This window comes from Equus asinus, chromosome 12, assembly GCF_041296235.1.
Source record: "Equus asinus isolate D_3611 breed Donkey chromosome 12, EquAss-T2T_v2, whole genome shotgun sequence".
Classification (NCBI taxonomy): Eukaryota; Metazoa; Chordata; class Mammalia; order Perissodactyla; family Equidae; genus Equus; species Equus asinus.
In genome coordinates, this window is record NC_091801.1 from 80,713,940 (window position 1) to 80,729,407 (window position 15,468).

Consider the following 15,468-nt stretch of genomic DNA (forward strand, 5'->3'; position numbering starts at 1 on the left):
TGTTGAACTCTAAATCTGCACGAGCGTGGAAACCAAAAATAGCATCTCGCACCATCCCTTAGATTCTATATTCGATGACTGTACTTTTGATTTATTTTATAAAAAGATAACCGAGTAGAAATGGTGGTCTTTCCTTATTGAAAGATTTAGCATAAGGAATATATTGCACAAGCGTTTTTGAGAATTCGAAGCACTTGGTTAGCCCTTATCCCTTGTCTTGTAAAGGTGGAGAATATTTACATAAAATCCCATAAAATTAAATTAAATCCGTTCTTTTGTCATGAAAAAGTTGAGTTTCTAAGTCTACTTATTGAAAAGGATGACTGATGAATTTTCCCATAATACTGAAAAGTTGCCTTGCAAGGACTGTTGACATGAATACTTGAGCTTATGCTGTGAAAGAATAAAGCTCATTTGTTAAAATATTTGTTGTAAGGTCTTGTAATTGTTCATTTGAAGTATGTAAACTGTGAATTTGCTTCCCAATTACATGATATTTAACCTCTGGTTCTTATCTTAATAATCCTACTATAATGAGCCCCACCAGGATATTTCTAAAATTGAAGTCTCTTATTATGTTAGTAAGAGTATCTGAAAGGTTTTCCTCCCTGCAAATATAGTAAATACATATTTCTACAAGATTAATTTTAACGTCTAGGGCCTCCAAATTCTGGTTACCTACTTAGAAATAAGGGGCTCGTCCTCATCAGACCTCCTAAATTCAAGCATTTCTGAGTCCTGGTCCAGGGCCCAGGCACTCACTGTTTTGATTGGATTCCCACACTCCAGCCAACCCCATGAATACCAACCTTGGGTCCTGGCAGGCCTGGGGGTCCATTCAGCCCATCCTTTCCAGGTGGCCCCTGGGCCAAGAGGGAAAAAGACAGAAATGAGAGGCACATGTGGACAGCACCGCATTAAGTTGTTTCCAGCAGGAGATGATTTCGCAGCCAGCAGCTGGGAGGCACCGGCACCCTGCAGGCACCGGCACCCCCTCCTTCTCAGAGGCGCTCTCTCCAAGGTGCCTGTGGTCGCTGTAGGACCAGGTGTTGTTTTCACATTCTTTATGACGGACATACACATCACCTCTGACCCACGTCCGGTTGCCAGTGACCCCGGACGTGCATGGTGGGCGAGAGCTGCAGGACAGTCCACTGAACCTGGCTCTGATGGTTCTGTTTCTACCTCCAGCTTCCAGGAGGCCCCTCAGGAGAGCACTGTCCATATTGCTCCCACTCTCTTCTCTCCATAATCTCTCTGCCATCACTTTCTCCCTTCCCACTGCTATCCTTCTTTTCTATTGTCCTTCAAAAATGCATTAATGGCATTAATGATTTTTGCCTTTGTTTCTAATGACGATGTGAGGAGCTCCATGTCCTCTTTTCCAATACAACATGCGGGCTTCCTCCACCCGACCCTTATGATGTGGCGAGGGCAGGCCTTGCTGCAGCTGTTTGCAGGTGAAGAGACAAAGGCTCCACAGGCTGAGTGACTCCCTCCAGGTCCCACAGTTGGTAACAGGACCCACAGGTAAACCCAGGCCTCCTGGCTCCACCTCCAGATTCCTTCCACTACCCAGAGTCGCTTTCTCTTCTGCTTTTTCTCTGTGCCTTAAATTATGTATCAGGGGCCCACGTACTCCCCCATGACAGATAGAAGGGAAATCCTTTCCCCTGACAGAATAGTTCACTTGTTATTGCTTTGGCAACTGTAAGTGCTATTCAGAAGTCAATTTATTTTTATAAACCTGGTGATTCTTCTGCCCAGAGAACCCTCTGCCACCCAATTTAAGATTCATATCTCCCTGTGTCTCAGCCTGAGCTGGTGGCTCATTGAAAGGAGAGCTCCACCTCCCAAAGCAGGGGTCCTGAGAGTCAAGGCCCCTGGAAAGGGAGCAGGAGGTCTTGTTTGGGGAGTTAAGGGCAGTTGGGTCAATGGAAGCGTGATCTTGATGAAGAGCAGATACTAAGGCCAGGAGCAATACTTCCAACCTTCAGTGGCCCTAATGTCATTTTATAAACTGTAAATGCCATTGACTACCATTCCTTCTTCCTGCCACAGCCTCCCCTCTTCTGAATGTCCACACTGACACACACACTTTTTGATGGACCCATTAGATCAGATGACATTGTTAATGCACTTGAACTGTCACTCGAGTCAGATGTTTGTTGACGACTTTGCAGTTGTCCAGGTGTTGCAGGTTTGGATCAGTTCACCTGAGAGAGTACATCACAACACTGAATTTATGTCTGATGCCCATCAGCATGGCACCCAGAACCAACAGAGCTAAGAATGCTGGCGTCCCAGCATTCAGGGTCCTGACTCCTGGGTGCCTGGATCTACAGCCACCAACAGATCTGTGGTCCATTGACATGGGGGCACAATTGCTGTGTGCTACACAATCTGATTTACCTCCATCATCCTTTCCCAGTGTCTGGATCCCCAGTGCTGTGGGTCCATAGGCTTTCTCGGACTTGGGATCCCCCACCCACTGGCCCCACGACAGAGAACTGGTTGTAAGGAAGTCCCTCCAAGTGGCACAGGGGCCTCCCTGAGGGCTATTATCAGATCTATGATGGTTGATCATGGTCACATGGTGATGTTGACAGGCCACATCTACCTTCCTGTCCCAAAGAGCTACAGGCCAAAACAGCAGGAGACACACCCAGCTTTCATCGCACACCCACCATGCACAGAGACAGTAAGTTTTGCTGAACCCCACCCTCAGGATTTAGAAGAAATTAGAAGGCCCCGGATCCCCAAGATCTTCTTGGCTGGGGAGTGAGGGAACACAAGCAGGATAATGACAGGAAGAGCTCTGCCACATCCAGTACATCTGTTACCCTCTGTAGCTATCCCTTACAGACAAGAAGTCACTCTTTAAACTGCGAAGGACTTTTGAATTTGACTTTGGATATGAGAGCAAGGGTGGTGGCCTGGGGAGAGGGTGCCTCAAGCCGCATCCTGGCTGGGGCCGTTTGGGGAGCGATTCCAGAAGATGCAGCATGTGGAAGGAACCACAGAAGGCAAAGGTCAGGCTGAGTGCCTGGCCTTGGTCCCCACCGCCAGGGAGGAAAGAGGATGGAGAGTCCCCAGCTCCGGAAGGCGGCCTGGGCGGCCATCTGGAAGGGCCTGGCCATTCCTGCCATAGACCAATGGAAGAGAGGGAAGACTGCAGTAGGGATGCTCCGGGACACTCACCGCCTGCCCAGGGAACCCAGGTTTTCCCGGGAAGCCGATCTCTCCAGGTAAACCCTGAAAAGGGGAACACATGGCAACTGTCAGTCTGCCCTCTTTGGAGCATCAGATCCTTTCTCCAAACACATTTCCTGGCACAAGCCCAGGTCTCTGGCCCCTACAAGGACACCAGGAGTAGATACACCTCTGGGACATCTGGCTGTCCTAGGTGTGGGTCACGTGAAAGGTGGCAAGTCCTCTAAAGCTGGCAAGTCCATGGCTTGTCTGCTTTGCAGCCAGGGCCACCATCCCATTCATTCCTACCCAGGGGGATGGGTAAACCACCTTGCTCTCCCAATTGCTAGGTGTGCCCCCTGCCAGTAGGCTGGGGCGGCTGGGGAAAGGCTGACAGATACCCACACTGGCCCTCCGTGTGCCCAGAGTCTGCTGAATGGGAGACTCCAGACAGCACGCCTCCTTGGACATGTCTCTGGAAGCAGCCAACCAATGTGCTATATAAGCTCAAACGATAGTTTAAAGGGCTCAAGAGCCTGAGAGCCAGAGGCTTGGGGGTGGCTGCAGGCGGGTCCTCCTTGTTTGTGCCTTTGCTTGGGTCTTGGACAAAGAACAAACACGTAGCACTACAGGAAGATGTTCCTGGCTCCCATGGGGCACGGAGCTCCATCTGGTGCCCTGGTGATCTGAAGTCAAAGCCAGTCTTACCGGGGGGCCTCCGGGTCCAGGGGGTCCTGGGACTCCCGGTGGTCCTGGAGGGCCCTGGAAAGAAAGAGCACAAGTGGGTTATAAACGTGCACGGAGCAGCCTCCCGGTGCCACGGTCCTCTGAGGGAGGAGAAGGGCAGGGGACACAATGACGGGGTGGGGGCTTCCATTTTATTCATGATACCTTATTTTTTAAACAAAAAGGGAAAAAAGCAAAAAGAAGAGATCTGAAGTAAAGTTTGCAAAATGTTACCATGTGTCATATTTGGGTGATGGGTATATAATCATCTTTTATATTATCTATTCTGCTATATAGTTAAAACATTTGAGCATTTAAAATAAATACATATCATGTGCATGCACGCTTACACACCCACACACCATGGGCTCACCCATTAACAAAGATCTTCTAGAACAGTGGTTCCCAAGCATTGCTCAGCTTTGAATCGCCCAGGTGAATAACGGATCTCATGCCCCAGAGCTGTCCACCACTTCCCTGTCTCCCCGTCACCTCCATCACTGACGATCGTGGGCCCCCACATGAGTTCTGGGAGACACACCCCTAGTCTTTGTCTGGGCAGCTCTCTCTAAAGATATGCCACCCTCCCCCAGCTCCCTTCTCAGATGTCTCCACCTCTATGAATTTGCTCCAATTGCCCAGGTGGAATTAATCACTCCCTCCTCCATGCTCAAGGCCGGTGCAACTGTGCTCCTCTGACCCACATGCCCTTGAGAACAGAGGGCCCTCCTGTCCCTCTGCATCTCACACAGTGACAACCCCAGAGCTTGGTGTAAAGAAGGTGTTCAACAAATGTTTGAAGAATCAACTGATTGAACAGCCAGCTAAAGAGAGGCTGTGCTCTCAGTGAGAATAAGATCACATTGTCACTAGAGGGCGATAAATACTAAAAAATGGCAAAGGCTGCCACTTCTGCGGACTGTTCCCTTTTCTCCCTCTGGGGGCACATGTGAGTCGACAGTGGGCACAGAAAGGGACCGTTTACTGAAGAGAACTTTTTAGTGGCGCCTGGACTTCGTTTTCTCCATAACTCGCTCATCTTGGCAAGTCTTTGGGGATGGCATCTACTTTTGTTGAGAGATATTTGCCTGGGGCTGGAGCCACTGAGGGACCAGGCAGAGCTGGCAGGGGGCTGCGCAGGTGCCAGTGCAGGGTGGCCCCTCAGGATGAGGGCCGGTGGAGGGTGCCAGGCAGGCTCGTGGACTCACCCTTGTGGCTCAGCCACACTCCGCCCAGCTGCTCCAGCACAGCTCTGCTCGCCTCTCTCGGCAAAGCCACAGCCCTGCAGGAACCCCTCACAGGACCCATCCCTCCAGACAGTGCGTCCAAGAGAGCTGTTTTTACTTCAAAGTGACTCTGAGGGTCTCACAGCACCTCAACCCCGCAGAGCTTATGCGAGGCCCCTTCTCACCACACTCAGTACTCTCTTTGACAGCAGTTCAGGTGAATTTAGTCTCCCCACCCCTTACATTTCCAGGGATGCTGACAGCCCCCTGGACTGTTTTGTATTCTTTCAAAGTGATTGTTGCACGAAGCCTCTGATGAGCTCACTCATCTGACCTTGTCGCTGTTTGCTTGTTTCAGAGTCTCACGGCATATTAGAGTAGACGGATCTTTAGTGATAATCTACTGGAAATTAAACCTCCCTATTTATTTGACAATAAAGAGAACTATGGCCCAGAGAGGGGAAGGGCCCCACCTGAGGTCACACAGCCATCATCTCCAGATGCAAGAAGCCAGGAGATCCCAAACGGTCTGGCTGCTGCAGAATTCCCTGGGAGCTTGTTGTAAATACAGGTACACAGGCCACTAGTTTGGACAGCTCTGGGACAAGTCTGAGAGGTCAGTGACTTTGGAAACACTGCCAGGTCTGTGAATTACTCGTTTAGACCAACTTCACATACCACCCTAACTACCACCTGCACTGTTGATCACAGGACAAGTGCAATGGTACAAGCAGGGGTGGTGGGAGGAGGGGGCAGGGAACTCGGACATCAGAGGAGGAGGAGGGAGCAGCCCCCGGGTTAGGGTCTACCCCACCCTGGGCTTCCCACACTCAATCTCATCTCAGTCCTCACGCCAATCCTGTGTGGTGGGTCTTTTCCACCTCTTTTACAGATGAAGAACCAGAACTTGAGGAAAGTCAACTGAGATTAGACAAAGCAGGCATTCGGCAGCAATGGCCCTGATCTCCTCACCCCCACCCCAGGACCCCACCCTCATAAACTGTCTGCCCAGCTCAGGGATGAGGGTCTCAGCCCCTCCAGTTGCAGCCCCATTTCCCCTTGAAGAGTCTGATCTGCATGTTAAGTGGGACTAGAACTCAGGGCTTTCACTGCGGGCTCCACCACCTCCAAGTCCACCCCCCCCACAGGACCCACAGCACTGGTTCATTGCCATGTACACAGTAGGGGGTTAATAACTATCTGCTTGTTTGATGCTGTAAGTTCAGGAATAAGAGCAAAATCCTGCATGGTGATTAACCCTAACAACTGTGGGAGCCATTTACAAAGAGGGAAAGAAGAAGCTGGAAGCAGTGGAAACAGCTGTTGGTCCGAGAGCATCTAGCAGACCTCTTCCAGGAGGGGTCACCCATGGCAGGCGGGAGAGCAGCCTCCAGCCTGCCTCCAGTGGACAGGCAATGTCCTGAAAACCCAGGGGGAAATGCATGGGGGGAAGAGGAAACAGCAGTCAGGATCTGATTTCAGGCAGCCTGCCCTCTGGACCCTGCTCTGATGGCCACACTGTGCCTTCTGATGCCACAGGGATGCGGGAGGCGGCAGGAGCTCTACACGGAGCAGCCGCCTGGCCTCTGGAGGTTCTGACAACCACTTCCTGTGTCCAGCCTCCTCCCACCTCGTGCAGAGTGGACCTCAGCTCTGGCGAACACTCAGATTGTTTCTGGCAAGCCGTGGGGAGGTCTGGTGGGGCAGGAGCAGAGCTGGGGGACTGGGGCACACTGCCCTCTTGGTCTGCAGACCAGGGATGGCATTGATACCTGGCACTCCCCGTACAGGAAGGGAGAAAACTTAATTTTTTTAAAGGACCTACTATACACCTGGTCTTCTGTGAGGTCTTTACACATGTGGCCTCAGGACCCCTTGATAGGAGCTGTCTCTCATCTATTGCAGTCCTTGCACTTCTGGTCCAGACGGTAAAATACCTGATCCCCAAGGGAGCAGACGAAACCCCAAACCCACTCCATCCCAGACACATGGAAAGCTCCCTGCTTTACCAGGTCCAGTTTCTTGGTCTCTCAAGCCAGTCACAAGTCCTACATTCCTCAAGATAAAACCTAGCAGTGCAGGCGGGACGATGGGCTCAGGGCCGGGCATCAATGCCATCTCCCATGTGTGTGAGTTTTGTTATTGTCTTGGTCTCCTTTATAGCACCAGTTCCCTGCATGAAGTCTGAGAAGACTCTAGAGAAATATTTCTTGAATCAAGTTGAATGGCTATGCAACATCACACCTGGGGAAACTGAGGCACAGAGAGGGAATGATGAAGAAACTTTCTAAAATCACAGGATCCTAAGAACAAAGCCAGCTTTGGACCCAGTGTGTGTGTCTCCAAGGCCCGGGAGGAGGAGGAGAATGGAACCCACGTGGGAAGAGGGTACATTTGCCAAGGCTGCCGAGGAGGAGAGATGACGCCTTCCTTGGTGAAGTCATCATGGTTGATGGAGAACAGACAACGAAGGCAAACCCTTCTGGCCCCATGTTTAGGAGATGCAAGCAACCAGGGCCAACTTTTTCCTCAGGAGGATGGAGGCCAAGAAGGGGACCAGGCAGGACTGGGATAGGCAGGGACACAGGCGTGAGTGGTCAGACACCAGACGACCACGCAGTGACAGCCTGGGAGTGAGAGGTAGGGCTGTGCTGCCTCCAAAACCTGCTGGACAGCCTGGTCCTGCCGCATCCAGGTCACGCACGGCTTCCAGGTGACCGGTAATGTCAATCGTGGACACAGCCACATGTCATTCTAATCCAGGATTCTCTCCACTGCACGGCAGGGGATGGAGGGAGCTGGGGGTCTGCATTTGGAAGGGACTTCAGGTAGTTCCTTGGACAGCTGAAGAGCTCTCACTTTCCATCAATGGTTTGTTGGGCCCAAGTACTTGAATGACCAGAGGGGACCAAAGCTTTCCTTTCACTCTTCTGTCGTCCCCTCCAGATCAGGACGACTCACAGGGAGGCATCTAGCCCTGCTCTCTACCCCAGCACCTGGCACGTCAACATGTTGCTTACTAATTCCAGGGAGAGGCACCGAGGAAGGAAGAACCCCATCAGGGGCTCAAGCTCCCATGTGGGGCCAGGCAGGGACGGGAGGGCCAGCTGTGCCCAGAAAGGGTAAGGCCTGTGGAGAGCAGGAAAAGGCTCAGCTCTGCCTGCTGTGGCTCGGAACTCGTGCCAGCTCAGGCTACTGAGATTCCCTGGAGATAATTGGGAAGTCTAGATTTTGAGGCATATTCTTTCATTTTTTCAAAATCCATCTTGGCAACTATTTTGAGAATTTTAAAAAAAAAGCCAAACAGCTATGCCAACCGAATAAAGCACATCTGTGCACCAATTAAAGTGTTCAGGTTACTGATCTACGGACTGTAGCTTTTCAGTCTCTAAAGTGGACAAACTGCCAACAGGTGTGGGAGACGGTCCCAGTCAGAGGATGATAACCAGGGAGGCACAGGGTCTGGGAATGACGTTGTAGTTCATGCTCAACAGAGCCGGAGAATGTATTAACAATGGTGCCCAGACCACCAGGCAGGGTGGGGATGCCCTCAAAGTTCCCAGTAAACATTCAGCAAGATCCAGACTAGAACCACATTTCTTGCCTCTAATCCTACTGTGCACAGTATTACATGGACCATGGAAGTGTTTCTTTGATGGGGCCGGGGGTGCTTTCCTCCTGCTTTTGAGGGAAAAGAGCTGTGGGGAAATGCCCTGTGAAGTCACCCCAGTTGTCTCAAGCTGTGTGGCAACCTCTGTCCTCTGACGGCTTTGCATGTGAGATTGTTCTAGAGAATGTTCTCCTTCCCTAAGGAGGCTTCAGGGGATTAAAGGTGAGGCAAACGTCTTGTCTGTCACTGTCAGGAAAAGTACAGAGTGTTCGTGAGTGAGAAGCAGTGTCGAGTCTGGGTGCACAGGAGCCTAGATAGAAGCAGAGGGGTCAGTAGGTGACAGGATGTTGGCAGTGTCCACGGATGCCTTCAAGGGGAGCAGGGAGAGTGAACAGACATGGACTTTGGTCCTTAAATCAAAGTCCTCTGTGATATCTTGGGGCATCTGGAGAAGTTATTCCTGAAGACCCAGCATGGTAGTGGATGGAGGTCCTTCTTCCAGCCAACACCTATTCAGTATCTACTAGGTTCTCTCTGGGCTCTCAGAAGACCAGCCCACCTCTCCAGAAGACTGCAGTGTCACAAAATAAATAAAACATATGCCCGTGACCCCCTGGAAAAGCAGTGGGTTGGCATCAAAGGCAGGGTTAAATCCCCAGCAGCTGTTTGACGTAGGGCAAGGTGTTTGGTTTATCCAAACCTAGTTTCTAAACATGTATGGTAGATACAATAATAATTTCTTTTCAGAGTTTTTGTAGCAAATTCCTGGCTCCTGGTATAATGCAGAGTTCATGTGATTTTTGTTGAATCTGATTAAAATATAGAGAATGACAACAAAGAAGAAAGATGCTCTAAAGCCATAGCAATCAAGTTGAGGCAGAGTGGAGAAATCAGGGATGCATCTCAGAAGGTAGCTTGAGTTTGGTCTTGAAGGGCAAAGCAAGGCCTTGACAAGTGGGAGTGGAATGAAAGAGAATGGGCACCTCATGTGGATGGAGGAGCTGAGCCAAGGCTGGGTAGTCACTTGATAAACAGGAACAGGCTGCTCAAGGTGACCGGTGTGCAAAGTAGCAATGCGAAGCAGAGCACATAAAACCAGGCAGCAAGTCTAGGGTAGGAAAAATCAGGCTTTATCTTTGAGACAGGGCAAAAATAACAGAGGTGTCCTAAAAGAGGGACACAGTCAGATCTATGATTAAGAAGACACATTTCCACCATCCTTAGGATTCACTGGTGAGAGGAATCCTAGAGAAGAGATACCGGGAGACAGTCAAAATACAAGAGCAGGCAGGAGACCTGTGGGGCTGGTACTAGAGCCTGAATGAGGAGGGGAGGGAGGTAGATGAGGGCACGGTCTGAGGAACAGTTCAGTGACTCGGTGACCAAGTGGATTGGCGGTTGGATGCTACCAGAGACACTAAAAGCAGGAGAGGCCTTTACTGAAAATAGACTCTGCAGGGGAAGGGGCAGATTTGGGTGTGGGGTGGAGATGATGGCTTGAGTTTTGAATGTGATGAATTAAAGAGCCTTTACAGCTTCAGATAGAGAGAGATTCCCGTGGGGTAATGGAATGTAAAGAGAGCGCTGGTATACCCACTGTTGAGAGTGAGCTGGTATACCCAACGCCAAGAGCGTGCCAGTATGCCCAACGTCATCACTGGCTGGAGGCTTCTAGCAAGGCACGGACTTTTTCCAGACACTAGAGCACTCTACAATAGAGGCTGAAGATAACATCAACTTTCCTGGATGATGCTTATGCACTTCAGGATCTTCCATGGCCTTGGGCCCTTTACTATGAAGGTCATAACTACTGCTGAACTTGGACTAACCTTCTTGGGATTAACTTTAATTGCTGCCCTCACTTCATGTTCTCTTTCTCCTGAAAATAAGATGAACAATACCCCAAGCGGAACAGCCATTTGAGCCACCTAGTTGGTAAGTTCCCACATGAAACTAGATGACTGATTGCTAAATTACAGGAAAGCAACGTTGAACTTGTTTCTATCTTTTTTCCGCATACTTGACTAGCATTTGGTTCTAGGCATGAAGAAGCTCCCTTCTTCTCCTCCCCAACCAAATAAAGACCTGCTTGAAAGCCAAAGGCTCTCCACACTATTATCCTCTTTCATAGAGGAGGACATTGGGGTTTTAGGGAAGAGATGGGCTAAAGGAAAGTCGAGACTGAAATGCAAGTCCCAACATTGCCAGGGACTCTCCAAGGAGCTGTAGGCAGGTTACTCCTGCCTCATCAATAAATGGATGTTTTGTAATGGATGTTTCCACCAGGTGGAAATCAGTGTTCCAGGGAACTGTCTTCAGAGGCATATTCAGTGGGTGTGCTTTGGGGCAGAATCTAGCCCCCCATTATTTCAACCAGAGAGACTTTGCATTTGTCTATTTTACATGTTTGGTTTTTAGTTCAAAAAACACTTGAAAATTAGAGTATTGACTGATAAATTTTCTCCCAAGCTTTTGGAAGAAAGTATGAAAGTGAGAAATAAGTTCAAAAAGTAGTAATAGGGAATCTATAGCACTTTTCCCACTGGATTTTAAGGCTCAGGAGGACAGAGACTGTGTCTGGTTTTGTTCATTTTACTCCCAAGGCCTGGCACAGTCACAACGTCCAGTCACCTTTTACTGAAGGAAAGAATATTAGGAAGGAGGTAGAAATGAAGAGGAGGATGAGCATGAAAGAGAGTTTTCCGGTCACTGACGAGTGCCCACTCTGTGCCAGGGTGCTTCCACCAGCTAGGAGGCAGGACAAGGTTTGCCAGGCCCTCAGGGCATTAGAAGCTGGTGATGGGGTTGCAATAAGGGAGAGAACAAACATGTGAAAGCAAGTAAAAAGGGTAATTTTGAATATTAAGTCCTAAGGATAGAATAATTATGATTGTAACTCTTCTAGCTGGGGCTGGTCAAGGAAGGTCTCTCAGAGGGGCCACATTTAGGCTGAGACCTGAATGATGAGAAAGTCCAGGGAGAGAAAGAACAGTGGGGATAGGGCCTGGGGCAGGAAGGAGTTCCATGCATTGGTGCGTCTGACAGGAGGTCAGTGTGAAGGATCCATCAAAAGAGGGAGGAGAGGGGTGGGTGTCAGGGCCCCCCAGGCAGGTCTCACGGGAGGTGGTGGTGTGAGGAGAACAGGAAGTTTGGGCAGTGCTCAGGGATGAGGGGTGATGATGGTTTGGACCTGGGTTTTAGAAGTGGAGACAGCAAGAACTGGTCTGATTTGGGATATACTTTGAAGGAGAAGTTGATAATATTTAACAACAGATCAGGTGTGTGGAATGAAGGAAAGAGAACGGTCAAGGACGACAGACGCGTTTGCCCTGAACAACTGGATAGATGATGGTACCATTTGCAAAGACAGGGAACACTGCGGGAGGAGCAAATCTGGAGGATGAGGTGGGCATTAGTAGTTCTTTGGGAGATGCTTGTGAGACACGCAAATGCAGTTGCTGAGGAGTCAGGAGCTCAAGGGACAGCCTATGGTGGGGACTGAGATCCAGCCGTCATTAGTACATGGATGGTATGTAAAACCAAAGCCTTGCATGAGAGAGAGAGTGCAGGGAACCCTAGGGTTCTTCCCTTGACCTTCTTTTAAAACATAGATGGAGTTGGGAGAGACAGCAAAGCAGACCCAGATACAACAGCTGGATTGTAGAAGGAAAAACAAGTATCTGTGCTGTCAGAAACCTAGAGAAGGAGGTACTTCAAGAAGGAAGACAACTGACTCCTTGAGAAATGGAACAGGATGAGGCCAGAGAATGGATCTCTGTCCTTGGTAACCTATTGGGCCTCACTGGCCTTGAAAAGAGCTCTTCAGTGGCACATTGAGAGGAAGGCAGATGTGAGTGAGAGACAGAGAGAAAGTAACATGAGGAAGTTGACCTTGAGAACAGAGATGATTTCTGAAAAGTTTTGCTGTGAACGCAACAGAGAAGTTTGGCAGTAGCCTGAAGGAATATTAGATCAGCTGAGTTATTATTTTTAAGATTTGTCACATGTATATGCTGGTGGAATGATCCTATAGGGAGGTGCCCAAGGCTTGATAGTGCTGGGGTGAAGTCCTTGAGAAGGAAGAAAGGGCTGAAACCAAAACACAAGTGACATGCTCAGTCACAGATAGAGCAGGGACCTTCTCTCAGTGGAACCAGAGGAACGGCAGCATGTGTGGCCAAACGCAGGTGAGAGGAGACTAAGACATTGGAAGGAGACAAGTTTCTCATCTGCTTGCTTCTGGCTCCTCTACAAAGTCAGGGCAAGGCCATCAGCTGTGCAGGGCAGGGAGAAGCGTAGAGAACGTTGTAGAATTAAACACAGACAAGAATGTGAACTGGTCATCTCCCAGAATGGGAGGGCATGTGACTGCCCATCAACACTGGATTAACTGTTAATCAATTGCATTAACAATTGATCCGCGATCATACGTTGGAGCAGATTTCGTCAGCAGGTGACATGATTTTCTCCAACAACATTCAGTGCCATCTTGGGCCAGCCAGCCAGCCTGTCTCCCAGTATTCAAGCCTATACAGAGAGGGGGTGCTGAGCTCAAAGACCGTCAAACACAGCCCCCTTCTTGCACAGGTGAGAAAGCTGAGACCATGGTGGGAACGAGGTGCAGGTAAACGAAATGCCCAAGATGGTCGATTGCATAAGTAGTCTTCCCCTGATTCCATTTCTAGTTCTTTCTATAGGAAACCAAACCATCTCGATTACCTGGTCTCAAAACTCTGAACAATGTACAGGATGGGTGCTTTAAGAACTTCTTCCAGAACTGAAAGTGTGAATTCTGGCCAACTGCGGGGTTCAGTCTATTTCTCCTGGGCCCTGAGCTCCATGAGGGCAGGAACCACAATTGTCTCTGCACGTTGTTGAATAACAGCACCCAGCCCAGGCCTGGCACCCAGGACGTCCTCAATAAACATTTGTTGAATCATGAAGTGCCACTTTGAAGAAGACTAGTCACTTTCTTTCTTCAGGGAACCAAGATAGGAGTGTATGTGCCTGATTTTTACAGGGTTTCTCACCAAGGGCAACCTTTCCTGTCTGCTATTCTAGGATTTGAATTAAAAACTATAAATTGGAAGGTAATTTTAAGTGAAAACTGTTGGACTATTAATATCTTTAGTAGTGGCAGTAATGTAGTGGCACAAAGAGATAAAAAACTAGGGCTTTGGTTTAAGATGGCCTGGGTCGAGCGCTGGGTGGTCCCATGCTACCGCAATAGACGTAGGCAACGGACTTCACCTCTCAGTGCCTCGGTCTCCCCAGTGTGACAAAAAGGTCAGAGGCCCCTCCTCGTATCATCGGGATTATGAAGGTGTGTGAACCAGCCCAGCACATGGAGCCTCTCACACAAGTGTCTTCTCTCTCTTCTCTTTTTATCGTCAATAAAAATACCCAAATAACCCATCAATCTAATTATTAATAAGTGACAAATTAGCCAATAGATCTAAATGTTAACAACAAAATAATGACTATTTTAATTATTACTAATGAAAACAACTACCCGACTCTACTTATTAATTAACCAATCAGTCTAATTATCATTAATGAAACAATATTTGATCCTTCTAATACGATGGTGACTAAACAGCTATTAAATGTGCTCAGTAATTACAATGATGATGTATAAATAACCCATTAACCTAATTATCATTAATAAAGGAATGGTAAATAGTTATTCCTAATAACCACCTAGTTCCAATTGGAGTAGATTTATGAAGTTGGATGGAATTTGAAGATGCATGAAAATTACTTGCATAAATTAGCATGGCGATCACATTGCCTGTGCGACTTGGAAATGTTTGCTCTTGGGGGAAGATGTTCGTAATTTGTGAGGCTTCCCCTCAGGACGTGGCTCCCCAGGGGCACAGCCATAATGATGCCCAGCTCAGTGGGTTGCTGTGCAGAGGCCCAGGCCTGCAAGGCCACTCAGCCCTCTCTGGGGTCAGCCCCTCCGCTGGCTGTTTTCCCACCAATTCAAGGGACTTCTGTCTGTCCCGACTGTAACACCAAACAGCACTGCCTTCACAAACATTTGACCAGATGAGACACAGATATCCATTTTTCCTAAAAGGCTGCCAGGACACACGATCCACCACCTATGACATCATGAATGTGTTCATTTATCCTGAAACAGTCTAGCAGGTGAAATTTTTCATCTTGAAAAGGAGGCACCAAAAGAATCTTAAAGGATGCCAGCCACCCTGGGGCTTCCTACACTCTGGGGCTGCAGTGCTGGTCATCCCATTACGCGAGAAACTAACTAAACTCTGAGCCCAGTTTCTTTAGATTTTAAGTGGGGTAAACATTCTTTTCTCACAGGTGGTCATAAAGAATAGACAGAGTTATATATGAACTCTAACAAGAGTGTCTGACAATAACAGAAACTAAACATATGTGTCTCCCTTTCCTCGTCTCATCAGGGCAGAAAACTGTAACTTAGATTCTGCTGCAACAGAATCAACCTCAAGTTTTCAGATCAGCATAGGCACCCTCCTCTGGGTCCTGGAAGAGAGGCTGACTATGTCTCTCCCAGTACTGGAGCTCTGACTCCTTCTCTCCCAGAACTCAGCTCAGTGGAACATCCTTCTCTATCTGCATCTCCTTCTGCACCGTTAACATATGGCTTCTCCAGGCATGGATAGTGGCTGCCTGGATTCCACCCACTCTGAGCTGAATCTGTCACACAGTGGGTACTGGATAAAC

At 48.8% G+C, this 15,468-nt stretch overlaps 1 protein-coding gene across 3 annotated transcripts in view; it reads right to left on the reverse strand.

Moving 5' to 3' along the window:
• The window catches only part of COL22A1 (collagen type XXII alpha 1 chain), a 292,948-nt gene that overhangs the window by 119,041 nt on the left and 158,439 nt on the right, over positions 1-15,468 (reverse strand). For all 3 annotated transcript variants that reach the window (XM_070481652.1, XM_070481651.1, XM_070481653.1), the window contains 3 exons: positions 3,901-3,954; positions 3,202-3,255; positions 810-863 (listed from right to left, as the gene is read on the reverse strand). In XM_070481652.1, the coding sequence (XP_070337753.1) occupies positions 810-863; positions 3,202-3,255; positions 3,901-3,954 (162 nt within the window). The remainder of the gene's footprint in view (positions 1-809; positions 864-3,201; positions 3,256-3,900; positions 3,955-15,468) is intronic.